This window comes from Dendrobates tinctorius, unplaced genomic scaffold (genome assembly GCF_039654945.1).
Source record: "Dendrobates tinctorius isolate UK_male_01 unplaced genomic scaffold, ASM3965494v1 ptg000194l, whole genome shotgun sequence".
NCBI classification, from domain to species: domain Eukaryota; kingdom Metazoa; phylum Chordata; class Amphibia; order Anura; family Dendrobatidae; genus Dendrobates; species Dendrobates tinctorius.
In genome coordinates, this window is record NW_027361861.1 from 511,531 (window position 1) to 536,790 (window position 25,260).

General features: G+C 43.3%; 1 protein-coding gene across 1 annotated transcript in view; it reads right to left on the minus strand.

Moving 5' to 3' along the window:
• The window catches only part of STARD9 (StAR related lipid transfer domain containing 9), a 292,466-nt gene that overhangs the window by 59,724 nt on the left and 207,482 nt on the right, over positions 1–25,260 (minus strand). Inside the window, exons 21-23 of the mRNA XM_073552673.1 lie at positions 14,406–14,599; positions 12,248–12,722; positions 2,836–10,425 (exon numbers count right to left, since the gene is read on the minus strand). Coding sequence (XP_073408774.1) covers positions 2,836–10,425; positions 12,248–12,722; positions 14,406–14,599 — 8,259 coding nt within the window. The remainder of the gene's footprint in view (positions 1–2,835; positions 10,426–12,247; positions 12,723–14,405; positions 14,600–25,260) is intronic.

Sequence of the window (25,260 nt, forward strand, 5' to 3'; positions counted from 1 at the left end):
GACTTCATGCCATCCTGGAAAACCGAGCTCAAGTGTAGAAACTTGGGCTTGACTGTCCTGTCCGAGGCCTTCTGCCGCTGTCGGGAAGATGCAACATTAAAAATAGAGGCGCAGAAGGCCTGGGACAGGGGAAGACCTGATGGGCCAGCTGTCTGTTCTTCAGCTTGTGACACAGGCCTACTTGCTGTGTCGCTGGTGGATGGCTGGGACTGCCCCGAGGCTGTTCGTTGAAGGACCGCTCCAGAGGACAAACCAGGTTCCAGGGTGCTGCTCCAGGTGCTGTGAAAAGAAAAGCCAAACATTAGTACCACAAAACAACAAATTGTACAAGCGCCAACTCCTGTGGAATAGAAAACATCAGATTAGGGAACACAACACAATGGAATACAACACAAAAATACTTACGTTCTCTGAGCAAGGATAGGCCTCAGGAAAGCCAGCATACGGTGATACATGTACTTCCTAAGCCTTGCTGCACCACCACTGCCACTGCAAGCCTGGTTCTCGTGTCTGAGGTCCTTATTGAAGCGATCCTTCATCGAACGCCACCGGGTTCTGACTCTGGTCACTGTGAAGGGGGATAAAAAAAAAAAGGGTTAAACAATGCACCTCATGCCGTGAGCACACAACCGTGTGTGATGCAAGAAACTCGCAGGAGTTTATCGCATCACACACGGTTGTGTGCTCACAGCCTTTACAGGTTCACTGCCGGGTCAGACCACATTGCAATACATACGAAAGTCCTTTCTGGCTCTTGGCGTAGCGTTGTCCCAGTCATTCATCAGCTCTTTGGCCACCTCATTCCCCTGCCGTCGAAGCACCACCATGTCCGAGTGGTCACGATGTCGGGTGTCCCTCAGGGCGACTCTCTCCTCATCGAGGGAGATGAGGATGAACATTGTCAATGTAGTCCTCCTTCCATTGTGGAACCTAGAAATGAAAAAAAACATTACTGTTGTCAAGATAAAACAAGGAAAATCCCCCCTCCCCCCAAAAAAAGGCAGAAAAACTAGCAACACTCCAAGAAAAAAAAAGAAGCCGAAAGACTAGCAACAGTCAAGGGAAAAAAAAAAGGCAGAAAAAATAGTAACACTCCAAGAAACAAAAAAAGGCAGAAAAACTAGCAACAGTCCAAAAAAAAACAACAAAAAAAAAAACTTAAATGCCATCTGCCCACCGATCCTTGTGCCTCCCTCTGCTGCTCCTATCACTTCGAATCCTGTCCTGTGTGCTCAGGGCTAGAGGCCATGCTGAAGAATGCTGCAAGACAGAACATTACAGACTGCAGGGAGTAAAATTACAAAAGACATACAGACATTAGGTTGTATACTTACATTTGGCTTGAATTCAGTGATGTCTTCTCTGCTCTTTCAGTCTCCAGTGTCTGTAGCGTAATGGACAATGACTGCCCAGCCCCTCTTTTTATCTATCTAGGTGTGGGGGTGGCTAACCAGTGTCTAGACAGGTTTAACCAGGAAAAACACATGCGTACGGAAATGCTAATGAACACGTGTACTAGCGTAAGCATGTGTTCTCATAGACTGTAATGCATTGTTTTGACGCATTCCTTACGCAAGCAGCAGTAAAGGTCAGGCGGCGGCAAACTGCCGCCTCCAAAATTGCAACATTTTGCGTTAGCCGTGCCCCGCTGAAAAACACAAAATGACGCATGCGTAGTAAAACGTGGCTGAAAGCATACGAACGCATATACCTGCGTCCACAACGTTATAGATAGGAAAACACGACGCATGCGAATGAATGCGGCATAAACGCTGCGGATACAACCGCAAATGTTAATCCAGCCTTAAAGGGAGTATATGAAAAACATATCTGGCTAAAATGTTTAGAATTCTACTGATCGATAACCATCAGGGATTGTATCCTATTGTGTACTGTCTAATAACCAGAGGAAGATGGCACCTTAAAATAGAGAAAGAGCCTCTCCAATATGTTTCACCCTTACGGGCTTCATCAGGTAAATGAGGCAAATGCAAAACAAAAGAGCCAAACAAAGTAGTTATAACCTCCCCATTTGACATTCAATTTATGTAATTCTAATTGTTTCTCAAAGCTAAACATTAGTATCAAGTAATATTTACCCAATTTTTCCTACATCTTTTTGTACTTTGTGCTATATGGGACCTCTTTGCCTCTGCATTATTAGCAAGTACAATGACACTGAAGCAAACAGTAATCCTGGCTATCTTCAGTGCAGTGCTTACTAGCTCAATAGAAAAGAGCTTGTAAGCACTTTGCCTGTTTGGCAATTGTTGCTATATGGCAGTGGCCAGATTGGAGACCACAAGATGTAAATTATAAAATTGAGAAACAGGAAAATTTTTCATAAATAGTCAATTACAAAAGTTCTTGAATTTACAAGCACTGTTGCACAATATCCATCAATAAAAAGATGGGAATAATCTTTTAAATGAGGTTGTCAAATTAGAACAAGTTATCAACTAGCCACATGATTGGTGATAACTTATTATTTGTTGTGTGTGTGTCCAACCTTTGGGACTCGCTCCGATTGGCAGAACAGGAAATGGTTATCCTCGACGGGGGACTTTTATTCCAGTTGCATATTGGAGTGACATGTCCAGAGCCGCTCCTTTCATTCTCTATGGAGCTGCGAAAAAAAAAGTCGAGTGCAAAGTACCTTGTTCTCCAAATCAGTGTGGGCCCCAGCAGTCATACCTCCATTGACCAGCAGGTGGTAACTAGTGTTCCCTAGACAACCTCTATAGATTACACCCTAGTATGTGATTTGGAAGAATTTATCTAAATGTAGTTGTACAGTTAAAATTATTAGAAATAGGAATGTGTTTTGACCCTTACCTTTCGTACAACTGTTTTTTAATGGATACTGTATCTTGGAGATCCATCTTTCCCGTCTGTATAACTCTCAGGAGTGCATCCGTTTCTCCAATGCCATAGCTCAGTTTGGCTTCTGCAAGTTGAACTGTAAGAGGCAATGGATTCATCTCAAAGTGTATTGCGGACAGAACCTCTGCCCGCTCTCTCTGGAGCCTCTCAATCTCCTGTGATCTGCTCTCCAGCATTTCCTGAGACCCTTCGGTCCTTGTAGGACTTCCTCCAATATTCAGTTCAGGACTGCTGCTCACCATTCCAGTTTTCGTTGCACTACATTGAACTCCCGACCAGTTGCTGAACTTATTGTGCATGGGTAGATCCTGCAATGTGTGACTGTGCGGTTTCGGACTTGTTTTAAAGGTCGGCTCCTGACCAAGAAGAATGTCCGTATTAGACTCACTTTCTACAATCGATAATCCGTCTTCTTGTAAGTGCAAGTCAAAGCCACCCATCTGTGAAGGTGAATAGGGATAGCTTCTATTTTTATGGTAGGAGGTGCCTGATGTTACGGTAAAACTGCCAAGATCATTATTATCACTACCAAATTCTTTTGGGTTTTGTCTTGGGATCTGTCCTTCTCTGCTCGTTAGAGACTGTGACATCACAGAGATATTTTGAAGGGACTGCAAGTGCTCCCAAGGGTGAAGAGCCTTTTCACGGTGTGAGGATGGGAAACCATTTGCATCATTACATCTTTTTCCACTACCTGTAATTTCTGAGCTGCTGCCAGAATGGTTTGTAAATGAAGAGCATGCATCACGTAAAATACAACCTTCACTCACAAATCTCTGGAATTTAGCAGTGGAAACTCTCTTTCTGGTGATTTCCTTCAATGAGCTTCCATGTTTCACTTCATATGCATTGCCAGCGTTGGATTCACTGTCGGTTTCTGTTTGCGAACTGTTCAGTTGTACATCGTGGAGATCACGCTCTTTTCTCTTTCTATTCCGAAGAATTTTAGCAAAATTCTGATTGTTTAAATGACTGTCAGGTACGAGTTTATGATGGAATTTCTTACTTGCTTTCACGGTTAATATTGGTGACGAGGCTCTATCCACCATAGCGGTTTTCTCATGATAGCTGGGGTGGTATCTTGCGGTGTCAACCACACTGGAAGATGGACTGTTTACCACTGTATCCTCTGCACACTTACTCATATTAGTGAAAGCCGAGGAATTTTTTGACAGATCCTGCAAGCCATTTAAGAACGGAGTGGATGCTCGAACTTGTGAGTGATACAAGACTTGCCCAGATTGTTTGCAAGGCTCACATTCATGCAGGTTTGGTAGACTTTGTGTTCGAGTTTTAGTCACTTTACTGCAGTTTTGTTCTGTTAACCCAGTGTTTAGAGGAATGTGAGTTAAAGAATCTGTTCCCAGAACTTTAACTATTACATTTATCCCTGAGGAGCTTAGAAGATGATTGTGCTCCCTTGTGTGATTTTGTGCACTGGTCACCATTTGTGACTCTGTCTGAATGCCCCTGTCTACTGAAGTCTGAGTAGATGAGTCTCTCATTGATCCTTTCTTATTGTGCTCTTCAGAATCAATTTGCATGTTGAGGACATCCCTATTAGCAACATCAGGATTATGTTTTGAAAGATTTCCTAACAATTCTGAGGTTTCTTGCAAGAGTTGTGATAAATGTAAGGACATGTTCTGGACATTTGACCAAGATGCTGGCCTCTGGTATACATTTTTATTCCTCATCTGCTTTGACGATGACATCTCCATGTGGTTCCTCTGATGCCTTGTGGTTTTCCGATTCTTATGCTTTACCTGTGTGCCCGGTTCACTAGATACCCGCTTTACAGGTTCATTACAAGTCTCTGACTCTGATGTATATAAAAATATTATTTCATCCAACTGCGAATAGTCTTCAAATTTTGTCTGCAACCCAGAAATTTCTGCAAACTTTGCTCTATTCCCCGTCCATACAACAGCAGACTCATCAGACAAAGGTTCCTGAGAATCATCCAGTGAAGTTATATCTGGCCTAGAATCATTCCTTCCAAGACTACTTATGGTGCTGGATACCGCTTTAGCATTTGCATACGCGCTAAGGTGAGAATGAAAAGGAGAATTGTGACTATTGAGCCCTTCGTCAACGCTGGAGCACCGGATCAGTTTATCAGCTTGTTCTCTGAATTTAGCACAGGATACATCGCTGGCACTGTTAAATGTACAGTTCCTCCATCCAGGTTTAGGATTATCTTCTTGCTGCCAAGAATGAACAAAGGGATTGATGTCGCTTGAAGAAAAGTGAAGACCTTCAGTGTTGTCTACCACATTGATTGATGGCTCTAATTGCTGGGAATAATTAAAATTGCACGATTGTTGATCTGACGCGTTACTCCCATTAATGCCTTCCAATAAAATGCTGTTGATCGCTGTAGGATATGTTGACTGGACTGTTTGAGTAGAATGATCAGCCCTATTATGTTGTAAATATACTTCCGACTTTATCTTCGAATTGATTTGTTCAGTCATACATTTTCCATCAAAATTATTTCTATTCCCGGAAGTATCCACCATGGAAGGAGTTATTGATGCTGCAGCTTGTTGGATGGACGACACACTCATATTGCACTTCATTGAATCCATCTGATCTAGTACATTGGGATAATCAGGGGATGGAGTATTAATGCTGTCAGTACATGGTGACAAGTCTTCAATAAAATGAGATGACTGAGAAATTTCATCAAAAGCAACTTTACTTATTGGTGAACATGATTCACATTCCGGTAAAACATCCATTAAGTTGTTTGCCAAACTAGAGACGTTCTTCAAGACCAAGTATTTGGATGTATCTGTGTCACTGGATGAAAAGTCAGTAGATTCACTCAGATCTGGAGAATATTCTCCAAGAACTAGTGTAGTCATCGGACATGTTTCTTGAAGTCTACTATTTCTTTTTTCTCCCACATTTATAGAGGAATCATCTTCTAAAGGACAACAGTCTATATCATATACTCTGCTGCTGTGGATAAGCTGTTGTAAGTTCAGGTCACATAATGGTTTTAATTCACATTCTACTTTAGAAGACTTTGTGGCTGTGATTCCATTGGATAAATCAGGTGTCACGTCCGTGTTACATTCAACTTTTTCTGCACCGGCAGATATTTGATGTGGAGATGATCTACAAGTTGGCTGACACATTTTGTCTGTTATACCATGTCCATAATAGGTCTCATCTGTAAACAAGGCCAATATTTCTGAATCTCCAGGGCTGCTTTTAATTGTGTGCTCTTCATACTGATCATGTGGAATCACGTTTTCTTTGAGATAGTCAGTTGTAACATCCTGCAATGTGTCAGACTTTATGAAGCACGTAGAAGAATTGAACGATTGAGTAATTGATAAATTATGTGAGTCTTTGGACTTTAAATTGGTAGATTCCTCTTCAGTAATACGGGGTGCAGGCTCAACATGTCCGATTGTTCTTTTATTTCGGTCTCCTTGATCATTTCCCAATATATTTTCATACTTGTGCGTGTTTTGTTGCACTAAATTGTCTTCTTGTGTTCCATCATCCCTACTTGTATCACCAGTGCCTTCAGACCTATTTTGCATGTAGCTACACATACTACTGCTGTTCAGCTCTTTGCTATTCTGAGACCCAACATATGGTTTTGGCATTACAATTGAGAACATAGCATTTGCGCCGTGGCTGACATGGCTATAATCTATTAGTTCCAGTTCTTCATTTTGGGTGCTACAAGCCATTCCATCTTCTGTGCAGCTAAGAATTCTTGAAGCCCGAACTGTTTCGACATGCATGCCATCAACTATGCCCATGGCCTCCTTTCCTATACTACTACTTGGAATTCTTGTATTCAGGCTACTATCTTTAGAGGCAAACATTTCTTTTGCACTGACCATACTGTCAGAAAATATAGCTCGGTCAAGATTTTCAGTCTGACACGCAACTTTACAAAAAGATCCATTCTGCATTTTAGCCTCATAATATGGAAGAGGTTGACATGTACTGTTCATATCTTCTACCAAACATTGATTGGCATAAGATTCACGCTCTGGTTGTGTTCCAGTAGATAATCCCGCAGAAGCACATCCTAGCTCTTTACGAACAAGCCCATTCCAAAGTTTTCGATCATCATTTCCAGAAGGAAAGTCCTTTGTGCTGCTGAATGTTCCATGCTTAAGTACCATGGCCCCATCATTGCAGTTCATATCTTCACATTTTCTTAAAGTTGCATGTTTTAAGGGAACATTTTCACGTAGGCAAGATGAATAGGTATTAAATCCCACTTCTGGACTTGCATCATCCCAAACTGGAGGTTGCGTATTGTGATTTGTAGACAAAGCCATGTTGGATGATTGAATATTCACTGTGGAGGGAACGTAGATGGGTTTGGAAGCGTCACCAGCAGTAATCAATTGGTTGTATGGAGCTTTTTCATTGTCTGTTCTTTCTGTCTGATTTGTTACATGTAAAAGATTAATTTCCTTAGGATAAGCTTTGGCTAATACCTCATTATAAGTTTGCCCTTCATTAATGGTGCACTGTGAGCAAAGCAGATCACTCCTTTCCATTGTATTTTGGCTTTCAGAAGATCCTACAGGTTTACAAATGGAGCAAGCCTTTGCTGATGAATATTGCGACTCACTACTCCTCTTGCTTCCTGAGAAAGTCCTTTCATCTGTTGGTGAACATACTTCCTCTTTGTAATTCTTTACATATGTAGCATCATCAGATCCTTCAATATTTTCCAGTTCTGAATGAATGCAAGGAGTCACCGCATCTGGGTTTTGAGAAGGTGTGACAACTACAGATTTCATGCTTGAAGAGTTTTCTGCAAAGTCAGTCATCTGACGATTCTCCTCCAAATCACCTTTCATCATAAAATGTAGGCCCTCCCCTTTTTTATGTAACATAAGGTTATTATATTCTGCCGCAGGATTGATGCGGCCATCACTGAATAGATGGTTACAGAGTTTTGTGATTGAAGTAGGGTCTATGGTCACAACAGCAGCTTTTTGAGGCAGAGAGGAAATGTTCGATAATGTGAGGTCAGTTTGGTTCTCCGACACCGGCAAGCTTATGTCTGCGCTACTATCAACTGGACGACTGTTAGGATTTCTAATCTTCCCATTTTCACAAGTATTGGGTTTTTGGACGGAGCATTGTTCATAATCATCTTTACTGAGTTTCATTTCCTGCACCAGATATGTGTGTATTTTACTTTTGACATCGATGTTAGCATTTATATCCTGCTCTAATGTAGACCTGTGGCTTTGTAATAACTGGAAGGCATTAGAATCACAATCAATTAGTTGATCATTTTCTTTAATATTACTCATGCTAGTTTTTTTTTGCATTGATTCAAAACATAAAGGTCCAGACATGACAGGTTCTTCAGAAATGGGAGAAATATACCGATTATCCATGCTCTGAAAAGAATCTTGCACAGATAGCAAGATTACATCATTTGTATCTTCTGCAATGCTTTTTGTAATAATATTATTATGGAGTAAATTATTTGGGGTTAAAGCTAAACTTAGCTTCTCTATACTTTCAAATTTTGCCATAGGACCCACAGGGGAGATTTGACATTGCTCCTCAGAGCAGAGTTTTTCGCCTACCTCATTACTATGTAATGAAGATATGGGAGCATTTAACATGTTTCTATTCATGTGCTCATCTTCTCTTGGCATTTCATTCCTAAAATTTAGATTTTTAATGCAGGTTACAGGAGTTTCTAAAGCGGCTGCAATGTTGCTTTTACTTTCCAAATAGGAATTTGTTCTTTTGGGTTCAGTGTGATCAAACGATGACTCGTGATTATCATGTGAATTATTTTGGCCACAGCAAGGAGAATCGAAGTCAGTGGAGCATCTCTTAGCTAAATAATGAAAGTCCGGCTGACATTTCTCATCGCCTATTTCTTTTTGTACTTTTTCACTTCCTATAACAGAACATGCATTTGCTGGTCTGAACAGCGTTTCGGTGTGTGGGATACACATGTGTTGCACAGATTCAATTTTGGAAACATTATCATTAATATGTGAATGGGTTATCTCCTCTCCGCTAACCTGAGACTCTGAAGTTGGAGCACAAGCTGGAGACAAAGCCTTCGGGAGTACAGTATTACCACTATCTGTTTGACTTGATAATTCAGGTGAACTGTAAACGCTATCACAAGTCAGAGTGGTTGGTTGAGATTTCCCCTCGCATTTATTTGAAAGTGACAGGGTGGCATTACAATAATCAAGGCCTGCTCCATCATTCACCTTGAGATAAAATGAATTACTAACATCCAAGTCATTATCCCCCTCTGCTGCTGCAGCAGCTTTTTGCTTACTTTGCTCTACTTCATTGAAGATCAAATTCCTCGGACTTTGCAGTTTCCAGAAGATCTCAGCTGGAAGTTCTTCACATGAATCCTCCTCCGGTACGTCTTCTGCATCAGCCAAGCTATCTAACGAGAAGCTCTTTGTCAATGCAGTTGTGACTGATCCAGTTGTGACTAAAGGAAAAGAATTGTGATCACCAGTAAGAGATGTGGTGGGATCCAATGTTGCCCCAATGGTCTTGTATTTATTAAATCTTCTTTTATTGGGTTTCTCTTTTTTCTTGTCTCTTTCAGTGAGAGAGTCTTGAGACATCTGACTGTCTTCACTGTCTGTATCCTTCTGTCCTATATTTCTGTGCCTCTGCAACTCCTCCTGTTTCACTTGTTCACTTAAGGCACTGGCATAAGCAGAAGAAAGAGAATCGATAGAATAGTAACTTTCACTATCTGAGGATTCAGTACGGTCATCCATCCTATAGTTACTTAGCGTCTGACTATTACTTTTCAGGATGACCCTATTGAGTCTTTCCGTGCTTATCCTGCTCCTTTCTTTTGTATGTTTTTCTCCATTTTTGTCGCTCATCTTGGAAATACTGTCAATCGCTGACGTGATCTTAATAGCTTTCTCAGGAGGTTTTCTTTTAGTACTCGATTTAAGAGAAGCTGTGTTTTGTCTGGCGGGTTTGCTTATCAATGTTGACCCTCCAGAAGGTGGCCTTCCTTCTCCAGGTGCTAACTGTGAAGGCTTTACAGATTTGGTGGGTTGTAATTTGCTTGCATCACTTTTTGGGCTTATTTTGTTCTTTTCTTGTAACATACCTTTTTTAGGACCACCAACAGTTAAAGGATAAGGACTTTTTAATGGCTTCAATTTTGTGTCCACGGCTCCTGTAGATGAATTTGGCCGTATGTTTCTATTCTTTGGTTGTTCAGCTGTGAAGTTATTGAAAGACCCTTTTGACCCACTTTTAGGTTTATCCATTTTTTGACGTTTTTTGCTCATTTGTGGATCACTTGACAATAGAGCAGCGCCTGCACTGACTTGTCTTATGAGCAAGTCAATTATTTGAGGGTTTTTGGTACCTAAGAGATAAGGATTACTCTCCAACTGTCCATTTCTACTGGGGTTACCAGGAGAATTGAGGAGACAATCTGCAGAAACACTTTGCAATGGTTTTCTAACTTCCTCAGTCGTGGACGTCTGAGCCAGTTCAGATTTACTTTTCCTTTTCAGAACAGCACTAAAAGAAATAACACACAAGAAGAAATATGATAAACCTAACTGAAATAAGCATAGGAAAATAAAAGTAATATAAATAATTCTTAAATACATGTTTGTTTGTTTTTTTGCGGTTATTAAGTAGAACATCAGCTATAGAGACATGTTAATAAAAAAAACGTCAGAAGAAAGAACCAGCAAGTGTCTTAGGCTAGTTTCACATTAGCGTTTTTTTGCGCAGCGCATCGTGCGCATAAAAAACGCAAAGAAAAACGCAAAACAAATGCGCGTTTTTTTAACATCATGCGCACGCTGATGTGTCAAAAAAACGCAGCGTTGCTTGCGTTTTACATGCGTTTTTGCATGCGTTTGCGTTTTTTTATGCACATGCGTTTTTAGGTGTGACGTTTTTTCCATTGTCTAGAGAACATTCTAGACTTCTTTCACTCAAAAACGCATGCGCAAAAAAACGCAACTGTGCGCAAGACCATGCGCACGCATGCGTTCCCATAGACTTCAATGTGTTGTTTTTGCGCATTCCGTGCGCAAGCGTGCGCATGCGTTTTTTTGCCGAGACAGGGCGCACCAAAAAATCCAACATGTTGCGTCTGGCGCGCCTGGCGCAAAAGACAAAAAAACGCATGCGCACGAAAACGCAAGTGTGCGCAAGACCATGCGCACGTCATGTTAAACATAGGTGCGCAGTGCGCATGCGCACGGGTGCGCACGATGCGCAGCGCACAAAAGCGCAAATGTGAAACCAGCCTAATAGTATATTACTGTCACACTGTTTTAATGGAATCGATGTCAATCTCTAGGCTCCTTTATTCTAGTACTAGAAAGAAATCCAGTCTCACTAACTCCCAAAGTTGCTTCCTTTTGACATAATGCAATAATTGTTTAGGTGAGTGAAAAATTAACAGTGGAGATTCTTTTTAATAAAAATTTGTAGTCAGGTGATTCATGCGACCTGAACAACGGGAAGCATAGATCTGGAAAAGGATCCTTAAAAGGGAAGTAGTCAGTAAGATAAATCCCCCCAAAACGCAAATATGGGCATGCAGGGCTTTAAAATGTAAATCCATCAACACCTTTAAATGTTATATTAGTGTTTTCAATCATATTCAAACGAGGCATTAAGTGCTCTGGGAGTGACAGAGCACTTAAGGAGCCTCTGCCTCCCCAGATTGTTACCTCGCCCAGCACCAGTCTCTTTAGCTTAATTGACAGTAAGCTATCAATTGAGCTAAGGAGGCTTAAACTATGGTTATCTTTTTTATTTTATTTTTTTAAAGGAAACAGTCAGTACATTTTTGCATATGAAAGTAGTGGTATGGCTGTTGAGGACTTTGTCCCAGAATAAAAATTACATCACTTTTTTCAGAGATCCAATGTGCCACCCTTTAGAAATTTAATGTAGAAGCCATATGCAAGTCAGGCTGGAAGTGCTTGGGGATGTGTCAATGTTCAAGTGCACTGACACACCCTGAATGCACTTCTGTCTAATTTGCATAATGCTTTTACATTAGATTCTCATGACTGGTGCATTGGTACATCTGATATCTAAAAAATATATGTCACTTTTATGGTGGCACAAGGGCCTACACAAACATACCACTACTTCCATAAGTAAACATGTGCTAGGGGAGTAATGGCAGAAAAACATGTGCTAGGGGAGTAATGGCAGAAAGAGGATTGATGCCTTTGAAAAATGAACATCTTCCTGACAATCATGTAGTCACATTGTAAACGTTTGGATGTGAAAAATAGATAATTTTTGTTTCAATTATTTTTGCTAAATTCTAACCAAAGACTATTTTGCACAAAAAGGTGTCAGTACCTACCTGTAGGAATTAGGAAGTGTCTGTAAAGTCCAAGGCAATGAGCATCTCCTGTAGAATGTGAACCCGGATGGAGAACTACTACTCCTATGCAGCGCTGTAGTCTCTTGTACCTTTGGAACATGATGAAGAGTTGGTTTTACCAGGTCATCACTGAGCCAACAAGCTGCCTGCAGCTGCTGGAGAGTTTTCTTGGCCTCTAAAAGTTTTTGCTTTTTGATAATTCTCTCTAGCTGGAGCTTAACCCTTTTCCTCCGGACGTTTCGCTCTGCCTTACGTAAGGAGCATTTCTGAAGAAGCTCCAATTGCACCAGTTTCTTCCCTTCCTGTTCTTCCAATGATGGCTGGATGTCAGTCTGTACACAGTTCTGAACCTCAGCCTCCGCATAAGTCTTTGGTTCAGTCTGAGATGATGATTCTTGCTTTTGTTGACAACAAGTGTTCAAACGTTCCTTCTCTTTTTTGAGCCACTGCTGATCTGAGAAAAGATACACCAAGATATGAACTATTTTTAGAAGTATAACAAAACCTGATGCGCTTATCAAACTAGTACTCAAAAGCTATTCTTCTCCAAATGATGGCCTCCAGTCTACATCTGTCAGTTAACTTGCACCACGTCCTGGCTCAGTGATCACCTTGTCTAAAATACCTTACCCATAATGGTCACTGAAAGAACGGGGCTGGGAGGCTTTTTTTTTGCCTATCATTCAAAAGAAACCCACAAGGGGCAGTATATCCAACAAACGTTTAGTTCAGATAAAATAAACAAATGCGTTTCAGTTACACAAGCCTTCATCAGGTGTTACCTCCCTAAGGCTTGTATAGTAAAACTCATTGTATATGTCATCTGAAGTGATCCAACATACATTTATTTTAGTTAAAATACACAACATATTTTGGCTACACCAGCCTATGTCAGTTAATATCTGCAGAAAGCTTGTGTAGCTGAAATACATTTTATATATTATCTAAAATAAACATATGCTGGAAAACTTCAAGTAAAATATACAAAGAATTTTGGCTACACACACCTTAGGCAGGTAATACATGATGAAGCCTTGTGTAGCTGAAACACGTAGATTTTCTCTGAAATAAGGGTATGTTGGATCTGCTGCGCTGTGGAGGTTTCTTTTTGTTGTTCCATACACTTGTCCCTTTATTATATTGGAGTAGTATCCGGATTACTTCACTGGCAGCCATCAGACTCCATTTAATCAAGCAGTATATGGATTTGTGCTGGACATTGCACAACATCAGAAGGTGAGAGCCTACAGACAGTTTATATTTCATTCATCACTAATTTATCTTCAACCTGCTATTCACATTCATTAAGATTGCACATCTGGCCTCTGTGATAACACTGTGCACTCATCAAAAAAATACCAAAGAAAATGCTGTTTAAGGTGTGCAATGACACATTGATTTTTCTTGTTCTGCACTAGAGTAGAATGCTAATGGTGCATTTAGATGATAGGTAAATAGTGAAATGAGCATTTGTAGGAACACTTGTTCCCAAGGACAGGCTAATCTAAAAGCCCCGTTACACATAATGATGTCCCAGCGATCCCACCAAGGATCCAACATGGATGGGATCGCTGGGACATCGTTAGGCTGATTGCTGATCGCACTGTAAACAGGAGATGATATGCTGCCAATAGTATGATACTGTATCGGGACAAAACAATCGTATAAACATTACCAATCGCTCTGTTCCTATCATTGCTTATCAATCAGTAAACGAGAGGCGAATAACTTGTCATATAGTACAGCGGCAATCGTTAACTTGAATTGATGGGCCAAAATCAGCTCAACTAAATGCACCATTATTACCCAAGTCGCTCACAGACTGCAGCTGATTGGTGGCAGTCTCATCAATGATCAAGAAATTGCCTATAGCAGATTAAAAAATAAATTTAGAGAGGATTTTAATTGTAAAGAGAACTTTAGAATGTTAGATCAATAGAAAAAAATGTGCTTGGCTACAATGCAGGTAGAAGAGGTACCTAAATCAAAGAAACAGTATATATGAAAAACTTATATTTACTCCTATTTCAAGTGTCAAGGACTGAGATGAGAAAGGTGAATAACAAAATATGTAACCTAGGTGAAGAAGATTTTAGGGTCCCAGGTCAATAAGAAATAACGTGGAATAACAACTTACTCTCTTGGATCTGCTGATTGATCAGAGACTGCTCGTGCTCCAGCTCCTTCTCTCCCTTTACCTGTGCCGCCTGGATCTGACGTTTCAGCTCCTCCACATATTTCTGCTGTTCTTCTATCTGTTTTCTATAGGTGGCTTCTAATTCTCTAAGCCCTTGCTGGTACTCCTCAGACAGAGGATCTGAATTTCTATTACTGAAGAAAGAATCATCGGGAGTTACGTTGCTACATAATAAAAATATCACTATATACACGTCAGTGGTATCTGCAAACACTACATTCAATTCTCTGCAGTAGGTCACTTTAGATTAAAATTAGTACATTATAAAAATGTTAAAGAATCTCCTCCTTCCATCAAACATTTTATCCTCTTAATATAATACAATCATCATAGTATAAAGCATTGTGTACTTACAATTGCTCAATATATCTTTCTACCCAACTAATTCTTATCTTTTCTCTGCTCCATGTAGACACAGGAAGTCTCTTGCCCCTGCGGTTATCATACCCTCTTTACCTCCTAACACAGCTGCTTCCTCTTCCCTGTCAGGGACTTTTCCAGTGATGACTCATACAGAGATGAGAGACCTCCTGTTTCTACATAGAGATTAGAAAGATTCAGCTACTCAGTTTTAAATCATGTGACTTCATAGACCTAATCGAAAAGAGAAGAATTAGCTGGGTAGAAGGGGAAAATGAGCAATTGTAAGTACACAGTGCTATATAATATGATGAATGCAATATATTAAGAGGGTAACAACTCTGATGGGAGGAGGAGTGCTTCTCTAAACCAAAAAAAAAAACTTCTCCCCCAACAAGAATTATCTCATACAACATCCAAATAATATCACAAAATCATGCCTAAATAATACTACTGGGGTACTTTATTGCATAACCACAAGTAAATTTGATGGTGGTCTCTGGAAGTGAAGGGGTCAATGGTAAATTTCCTGGTAGCCTAGGACAGCAAAGGAGTTCTGGCCTACTTAAGACAAGCCAATAGCTGAGTGTTTGCAGAAATGGTTTCTGATTATCTGCCAGTATAAAATTGTCAACAATCATCTGATAAGCGAGCATGAAATCATTGTTATTGGAAGCACATTGCCCCATGCAAATAAGAGTTGTGCTGCCAATGACATAATATTGTATGGGGACTGAACATTCGCATTAACCATCAATGTTCATAAGCCTATTACAACTGCTGATCGGCTTGTATATAGAGGATTATTTAACGCCGTGGACCGGCTCATTTAATTGGGCAATTAATGGTGCAATTTCTGATAAAAAAGAGGAGTGACTGATTCAATGTTAAAGTTCCTGGCTGTGCAGGTGAGAGAATAGGTAAATGTAAATGGGCCAGGTGATCTAAGGCAGTAAAGAAGATAGAATATGAGGGCGCTGGTGGGCTAGGGCAGTAAAGAAGTAAAATTATGAGGGTTTTGGTGGTCTAGGGCAGTAAAGAAGTAAACTGTGAGAGCCCTGGTGGTGTAGGGCAGTAAATAAGTAAATTATAAGGGCCCTGATAGTGTAGGGTAGTAAAGTAGTAAATTCTGTGGGCTCTGGTGATTTGGGACAGTAAAGTAGTAAATTACGAGGGCGCTGGTGGTCTAGGACACTAAAGAAGCAAATTATGAGGGTCACGGTGGTCTAAGGACAGTAAAGAAGTAAATTATGAGGGTCACGGTGGTCTAAGGACAGTAAAGAAGCAAATTATGAGGGTCACGGTGGTCTAAGGACAGTAAAGAAGCAAATTATGAGGGTCACGGTGGTCTAAGGACAGTAAAGAAGTAAATTATGAGAGCCCTGGTGGTGTAGGGCAGTAAAGTAGTAAATTATGAGGGCTCTGGTCTAGGACAGTATAGAAGTAAATTATGAGGGCCTTGCTGGTGTAGGGCAGTAAAAAAAATAAATAATGAGGGCCCTGGTGGTCTAGGACAGTAAAATAGTAACATTATGAGGGCTCTGGTGGTGTACGGCAATAAAGTATTAAATTATGAGGGCCCTGGTGCTGTAGGGCAGTAATGTAGCAAATTATGAGGGCCGTGGTGGTCTAGGACAGTAAATTATGAGGGCTCTCGTAATCTAGGGCAGTAAATTATGATGGCTCTGGTGATCTAGGGCAGTAAATTATGAGGCCCCTGGTGGTCTAGGGCAGTAATTAAGTAAATTATGAGGGCTCTGCTGATCTACTGCAGTAAATTATGAGGGCTCTGGAGGTCTAGGGCAGTAAATTATGAGGGCTCTAGTGATTTAGGGCAGTAAATTATGAGGGCTCTGGTGGTCTAGGGCAGAAAATTATGAGGGCTCTGGTGGTCTAGGGCAGTAAATTATGAGGGCTCTAGTGATTTAGGGCAGTAAATTATGAGGGCTCTGGTGGTCTAGGGCAGTAAATTATGAGGGCTCTAGTGATTTAGGGCAGTAAATTATGAGGGCTCTGGTGGTCTAGGGCAGTAAATTATGAGGGCTCTAGTGATCTAGGGCAGTAAATTATGAGGGCTCTGGTGGTCTAGGGTAGTAAATTATGAGGGCTCTCGTGATCTAGGGCAGTAAATTATGAGGGCTCTGGTGGTGTAGGGTAGTAAATTATGAGGGCTCTCGTGATCTAGGGCAGTCATAAAGTAAAATTATGAGGCCCCTGCTGGTCTAGGGCACTAATGAAGTAAATTATGAGGGCTCTAGTGATCTAGGGCAGTAAATTATGAGGGCTCTGGTGGTCTAGGGTAGTAAATTATGAGGGCTCTTGTGATCTAGGGCAGTGATAAAGTAAAATTATGAGGCCACTGGTGGTCTTGGGCAGTAATGAAGTAAATTATGAGGGCTCTGGTGATCTAGTGCAGTAAATTACGAGGGCTCTGGTGGTCTAGGGCAATAAATTATGAGGGCTCTGGTGATCTAGGGCAGTAAATTATGAGGCCCCTGGTAGTCTAGGGCAGCAATGAAGTAAATTACGAGGGCGCTGGTGGTCTAGGACACTAAAGAAGCAAATTATGAGGGTCACAGTGGTCTAAGGACAGCAAAGAAGTAAATTATGAGAGCCCTGGTGGTGTAGGGCAGTAAAGTAGTAAATTATGAGGGCTCTGGTCTAGGACAGTATAGAAGTAAATTATGAGGGCCTTGTTGGTGTAGGGCAGTAAAAAAATAAATAATGGGGGCCCTGGTGGTCTAGGACAGTAAAATAGTAACATTATGAGGGCTCTGGTGGTGTACAGCAATAAAGTATTAAATTATGAGGGCCCTGGTGCTGTAGGGCAGTAATGTAGCAAATTATGAGGGCCGTGGTGGTCTAGGACAGTAAATTATGAGGGCTCTTGTAATCTAGGGCAGTAAATTATGAGGCCCCTGGTGGTCTAGGACAGTAAATTATGAGGGCTCTCGTAATCTAGGGCAGTAAATTATGATGGCTCTGGTGATCTAGGGCAGTAAATTATGAGGCCCCTGGTGGTCTAGGGCAGTAATGAAGTAAATTATGAGGGCTCTGCTGATCTACTGCAGTAAATTATGAGGGCTCTGGTGGTCTAGGGCAGTAAATTATGAGGGCTCTAGTGATTTAGGGCAGTAAATTATGAGGGCTCTGGTGGTCTAGGGCAGTAAATTATGAGGGCTCTAGTGATTTAGGGCAGTAAATTATGAGGGCTCTGGTGGTCTAGGGCAGTAAATTATGAGGGCTCTAGTGATTTAGGGCAGTAAATTATGAGGGCTCTGGTGGTGTAGGGTAGTAAATTATGAGGGCTCTCGTGATCTAGGGCAGTAAATTATGAGGGCTCTGGTGGTGTAGGGTAGTAAATTATGAGGGCTCTCGTGATCTAGGGCAGTCATAAAGTAAAATTATGAGGCCCCTGCTGGTCTAGGGCACTAATGAAGTAAATTATGAGGGATCTAGTGATCTAGGGCAGTAAATTATGAGGGCTCTGGTGGTCTAGGGTAGTAAATTATGAGGGCTCTTGTGATCTAGGGCAGTGATAAAGTAAAATTATGAGGCCACTGGTGGTCTTGGGCAGTAATGAAGTAAATTATGAGGGCTCTGGTGATCTAGTGCAGTAAATTACGAGGGTTCTGGTGGTCTAGGGCAATAAATTATGAGGGCTCTGGTGATCTAGGGCAGTAAATTATGAGGCCCCTGGTAGTCTAGGGCAGCAATGAAGTAAATTACGAGGGCGCTGGTGGTCTAGGACACTAAAGAAGCAAATTATGAGGGTCACAGTGGTCTAAGGACAGCAAAGAAGTAAATTATGAGAGCCCTGCTGGTGTAGGGCAGTAAAGTAGTAAATTATGAGGGCTCTGGTCTAGGACAGTATAGAAGTAAATTATGAGGGCCTTGTTGGTGTAGGGCAGTAAAAAAATAAATAATGAGGGCCCTGGTGGTCTAGGACAGTAAAATAGTAACATTATGAGGGCTCTGGTGGTGTACAGCAATAAAGTATTAAATTATGAGGGCCCTGGTGCTGTAGGGCAGTAATGTAGCAAATTATGAGGGCCGTGGTGGTCTGGGACAGTAAATTATGAGGGCTCTTGTAATCTAGGGCAGTAAATTATGAGGCCCCTGGTGGTCTAGGACAGTAAATTATGAGGGCTCTCGTAATCTAGGGCAGTAAATTATGATGGCTCTGGTGATCTAGGGCAGTAAATTATGAGGCCCCTGGTGGTCTAGGGCAGTAATGAAGTAAATTATGAGGGCTCTGCTGATCTACTGCAGTAAATTATGAGGGCTCTGGTGGTCTAGGGCAGTAAATTATGAGGGCTCTGGTGGTCTAGGGCAGTAAATTATGAGGGCTCTAGTGATTTAGGGCAGTAAATTATGAGGGCTCTGGTGGTCTAGGGCAGTAAATTATGAGGGCTCTAGTGATTTAGGGCAGTAAATTATGAGGGCTCTGGTGGTGTAGGGTAGTAAATTATGAGGGCTCTCGTGATCTAGGGCAGTAAATTATGAGGGCTCTGGTGGTCTAGGGTAGTAAATTATGAGGGCTCTCGTGATCTAGGGCAGTAAATTATGAGGGCTCTGGTGGTGTAGGGTAGTAAATTATGAGGGCTCTCGTGATCTAGGGCAGTGATAAAGTAAAATTATGAGGCCCCTGCTGGTCTAGGGCACTAATGAAGTAAATTATGAGGGCTCTAGTGATCTAGGGCAGTAAATTATGAGGGCTCTGGTGGTCTAGGGTAGTAAATTATGAGGGCTCTTGTGATCTAGGGCAGTGATAAAGTAAAATTATGAGGCCACTGGTGGTCTTGGGCAGTAATGAAGTAAATTATGAGGGCTCTGGTGATCTAGTGCAGTAAATTACGAGGGCTCTGGTGGTCTAGGGCAATAAATTATGAGGGCTCTGGTGATCTAGGGCAGTAAATTATGAGGCCCCTGGTAGTCTAGGGCAGCAATGAAGTAAATTATGAGGGTCCTGGTGGTCTAGGGCAGTAATGATGTAAATTATGAGGGCCTTGTTGGTGTAGGGCAGTAAAAAAAAATAAATAATGAGGGCCCTGGTAGTCTAGGACAGTAAAATAGTAAAATTATGAGGGCTCTGGTGGTCTAGGACAGTAAAGTAGTAAATTATGAGGGCCCTGGTGGTGTACGGCAGTAACGGAATAAATTATGAGGGCCCTGGTGATGTAGGGCAGTAATGTATTAAATTATGAGGGCCCTGGTGGTTTAGAACAGTAAATTATGAAGGCTCTCGTGGGCTAGGGCAGTAAATTATGATGGCTCTGGTGATCTAGGGCAGTGATAAAGTAAAATTATGAGGCCCCTGGTGGTCTAGGGCAGTAATGAAGTATATTATGAGGGCTCTGCTGATGTACTGCAGTAAATTATGAGGGCTCTGGTGGTCTAGGGCAGTAAATTATGAGGGATCTAGTGATCTAGAGAAGTAAATTATGAGGGCTGTCATGATCTAGGGCAGTCATAAAGTAAAATTATGAGGCCCCTGCTGGACTAGGGCACTAATGAAGTAAATTATGAGGGCTCTAATGATCTAGGGCAGTAAATTATGAGGGCTCTGGTGGTCTAGGGTAGTAAATTATGAGGGCTCTCGTGATCTAGGGCAGTAAATTATGAGGGCTCTGGTGGTGTAGGGTAGTAAATTATGAGGGTTCTTGTGATCTAGGGCAGTGATAAAGTAAAATGATGAGGCCCCTGCTGGTCTAGGGCACTAATGAAGTAAATTATGAGGGCTCTAGTGATCTAGGGCAGTAAATTATGAGGGCTCTGGTGGTCTAGGGTAGTAAATTATGAGGGCTCTCGTGATCTAGGGCAGTGATAAAGTAAAATTATGAGGCCACTGGTGGTCTTGGGCAGTAATGATGTCATGTCGGACGCTGTTCACACCACAGCATCCGGCAGGCAGAGGTAGTTCCACCTCCAGCCACTATAGCCTCAGTGGCGCCGGCCTGATCTTCAGGCTCTCGGGGGTTAATCCTGCTGGAGACCAGGTTGGATGGTTAGTCACGCCCACGGTCTTTAAATAGTCATGCTGGCCTATGGGCGTCGCCGATTATAGCTTGTGTTTCATACCAAGTGGTTCCGGTCTGGAGTGGAGGTGTTCAAGAGAGAGAGAGATTCATATCTGGTGTCGTATGATCCGTCGTTATCCTTTCTCCTTCTCATATTTGTGTTTAGTTGTGCCCTGTTCACATTACTGTTTATTCCTGTGTGTGTGCGGCGCAGTGCAGTTTAAGTTCTCCCTGTCTGTCATTATTTGTGTGGGAGCTTTGGTGGTGACTTCTCACTGGGTGGAGGGTGGAGGGTTAAGTGCAGGGCTGAGCAGGAGATAAGGAAAGGTCGGAGGCTCAGGCATTTGCACCTTCAGCAAAAACCCTGGGTTGAGGGTCAGACAGGGTTTCCCCTAGTAAAGGGACACCACAGGGGCCCCGGGTCTTTCAGCCTTAGTTGAACTAAGCCCCCGTGACATTATAATCGGCCCACATTTTTTCAGGAGTCCATGGATCCATTAGATTCCATAACCCGCCAGTTGGCGGCGCTGTCCATACAGGTCTCCGAGTTGAATGGGGCAGTTCAGCAGCAGGGCCTGGTAGTAGCAAAGGTGCAAACGGCATCTGCAGGTATCGGTGCAGAGCCGAAGTTTCCGCTGCCAGAACGATTTTCAGGCGATCGCAGCAAATTTGTCGTATTTCGGGAGGCCTGCAAATTATACTTCCGCATGCGGCCAATATCCTCAGGTAATGAGGCCCAGCGAGTAGGGCTGGTGTTGTCATTACTGAGTGGTGACCCCCAAGCATGGGCATTTTCCTTACCACCTGACTCTGCTACATTTCATTCGGTCGATAATGTTTTTTCTGCCCTCGGGCTCATTTACGATGACCCTGACCGACTGGCTCTAGCGGAATCTAAAATCCGCGCCCTCCGCCAGGGGGAGCGCTTGGCAGAAGACTATTGTTCGGAATTTCGCCGCTGGGCTGTAGACACACAGTGGAATGACCCAGCACTGCGGAGCCAGTTTATTCATGGGGTATCAGGGAGGGTGAAACAAGCCCTCCTGATGTATGAGACTCCGGCATCATTGGAGTCTGCCATGAGTTTGGTGATACGTATTGATCGCCGTTTTCGTCAGGGGGCACAGGAGACGCTACCTCTGGGGGAAAACAGAGGTGCAGGTGTGGTTGAAGTAGATGAGTCCCCTGAACCTATGCAGATTGCTGGCGTGGCACAGGTTCAGCCTCGCGCTCCGGGAGTCCGGAAGTCCGGAGCATGTTTCTACTGTGGTAAAGGTGGTCATTATGTTAACGTTTGCCCGGTACTACCTAAGAGGGTCACACCGGCGGAAAACTGTTAAGCTCAGAGGGTATGGAGGAGACCCAACTGAGCGTATGCATATCCTCCATGATGGTATCTCAATGTATGCTCCCTGCCAAGGTTATTGTCGCCGGCAGAGAGCTACCTATATCAGTGTTTGTGGATAGCGGTTCCGCCACCAATCTCATAGATGAGGAGTTTGCACACACCGCCGGGTTTAAGATTGAAAAACTTCCTCACCCCATACAGGTGGTGACCATTAATGCTGTTCCCCTCCCTCAAGGGGAGATTACTGAGTTTGTGGCAGAGGTGAAACTCCACATTGGGGTCCTACATTCTGAGTCGGTTACATGTAGGGTCCTCCGTAATCTCCCAGCTCAAATGGTCCTGGGTTTTCCATGGCTGTCCAGGCACAACCCGGTAATTGATTGGAAAACTCAGGACATAGTACAATGGAGTGGTTTCTGCCAAGACAATTGCTTGGCCACATGTGTGTCCGCCGTGACGCCCAGCCTGCCGGAGGCTTTGCAGGATTTTGCGGATGTTTTCTCTGAGAAGGGTTGCTCAGAACTGCCTCCACATAGAGCCTATGACTGTGCTATTAGGCTAAAACCCGGGGCCAAATTACCTAAGGCCAGGATGTTTAATATTTCTGGTCCTGAGAGACAAGCTCTGAAAGACTACATCGCGGAGAGTCTGAGCAAAGGTCACATCCGGCCTTCGTCCTCGCCTGTAGCCGCGGGGTTTTTCTTCATTAAGAAGAAAGATGGGGGGTTACGCCCGTGTCTGGATTTCCGAGAGTTAAACCAGATTACTATCCGTGATCCCTACCCAATGCCGTTGATCCCGGATTTGTTCAACCAGGTAGCGGGGGCAAAATGGTTTTCCAAGCTGGACCTCAGGGGGGCGTATAACCTCATAAGGGTCCGTCAGGGGGATGAGTGGAAGACGGCGTTTAACACTCCTGAGGGTCATTTTGAGAGTCTGGTTATGCCGTTTGGGTTGACCACCGCGCCTGCTGTTTTCCAACATTTTATTAATGATGTCTTTGCTCATGTCCTGGGGAGATTTGTGATTGTATACCTGGATGATATCCTCATTTATTCCAGCGATCGGGACACTCATTTGCAGCATGTTAGGCAGGTGTTACAGTTGCTCCGGGAGAACCAGCTCTATGCTAAGCTGGAAAAATGTTTATTTTTTGTCCAGGAGTTGCCCTTTTTGGGATATATTGTGTCCGCAGCTGGTTTTAAAATGGACACCGCTAAGGTGCAAGCGGTGTTGCAATGGGAGAGGCCGGAGAGTCTGAAAGCACTCCAGCGGTTCCTGGGGTTTGCGAATTATTATAGGAAATTTATAAAACACTTTTCGACTGTCGCCAAACCGCTCACGGACATGACAAAAAAGGGTGCCGATCTGGCGAACTGGCCTGAGGTGGCTATACGTGCATTTGAGCGTCTGAAGAATAGTTTTGCTTCAGCCCCCATTCTGGTGCAACCAGACGTGTCTAAACCTTTTGTGGTAGAGGTTGATGCGTCGGAGGTGGGAGTGGGGGCAGTACTGTCTCAAGGCTCGTCCTTGAGCGAGATGCATCCATGCGCCTACTTCTCCAAGAAGTTGTCGCCGGCCGAACGGAATTATGATATCGGCAACAGGGAGTTGTTGGCCATCAAACTGGCTTTTGAGGAATGGCGACACTTCTTGGAGGGGGCGGCTCACCAGGTCACAGTTATCACCGACCATAAGAATCTGCTCTACCTGGAGTCGGCCAAGCGTCTGTCTCCTAGGCAGGCTCGCTGGGCATTGTTTTTTACTCGTTTCAATTTTCTTGTGACGTACCGTCCCGGGGCTAAAAACACCAAGGCGGATGCTTTGTCTAGGTGTTTTCCGGGGGGAGAACCTCGGGAAGAGCCGGTACCCATCCTCCAGAAAGGGGTAGTGGTCTCGGCTCTCACGACTGAGGTAGAGGCGGAGATTGCCGAGGCCCAAGAGGAGGTACCACCAGGACTTCCCGCCAACAAATCATTTGTACCCCTGCATCTTCGGCCTAAGTTGTTGAAGGAACACCACGATTCGGTACTGGCTGGTCACCCAGGGGTGAAGGGCACCTTAGAGCTGGTATCGCGTCGTTTCTGGTGGCCCAAAATCCGGCAGGACGTGGTCTCGTACGTGGCAGCTTGCATCACGTGCGCTAGGGCTAAGTCACCCCGAACCCGTCCTGCTGGCACGCTACAGCCTCTGGGGGTACCCAATAGGCCATGGACAGAAATCTCCATGGATTTTATCACTGACTTGCCAGCCTCGGCAGGGAACACGGTCATCCTGGTGGTGGTTGACCGTTTTTCAAAGATGGCGCATTTTGTGGCGTTGTCTTCTTTGCCCAATGCTAAGACGTTGGCTCAGGTATTTGTGAAGGAGGTGGTCAGACTCCACGGAGTACCGTCTGACATAGTATCTGATAGGGGTACGCAATTTGTGGCGAGGTTTTGGAAAGCTTTTTGCTCAAGGTTGGGGATCAAGTTGTCACATTCATCGGCGTTTCATCCACAGTCTAATGGACAAACTGAGCGCATGAACCAAAATCTTGAACAGTATTTACGATGCTTTGTGTCCGACAACCAGGAGGAGTGGTCTACTTTCCTTCCTCTGGCCGAATTCGCATTAAATAATCACCGCCAAGAGTCATCAGGAGAGTCTCCATTCTTTTGTGTGTACGGTCAACATCCTCAGTTTTGTACCTTACGTCAGGGTGTCTCCGGGGGTGTCCCGGAGGAGGATCAGCTAGGAGCCCAATTGTCATCAGTCTGGAGGCGGGTGAAACAGCGTTTGTTGAGCATGAGTGCCAGGTACAAACGGGTGGCTGACAGTAGACGCGTGCCAGGTCCGGACCTGTGTGTGGGTGAATGGGTGTGGTTAGCTACGAAGAACATAAAACTCAAAATCCCTTCTTTAAAACTGGGTCCAAGGTTTATTGGGCCTTTTAGGATTTCTGCCATCATTAACCCAGTGGCTTATCGGTTGGAACTTCCCGCAGTGTACAAGATACACAACGTGTTTCACAGGGCTTTATTGAAAAAGGTGGTAGGCTCTGTGGACACAACGCCGATGCCACCTC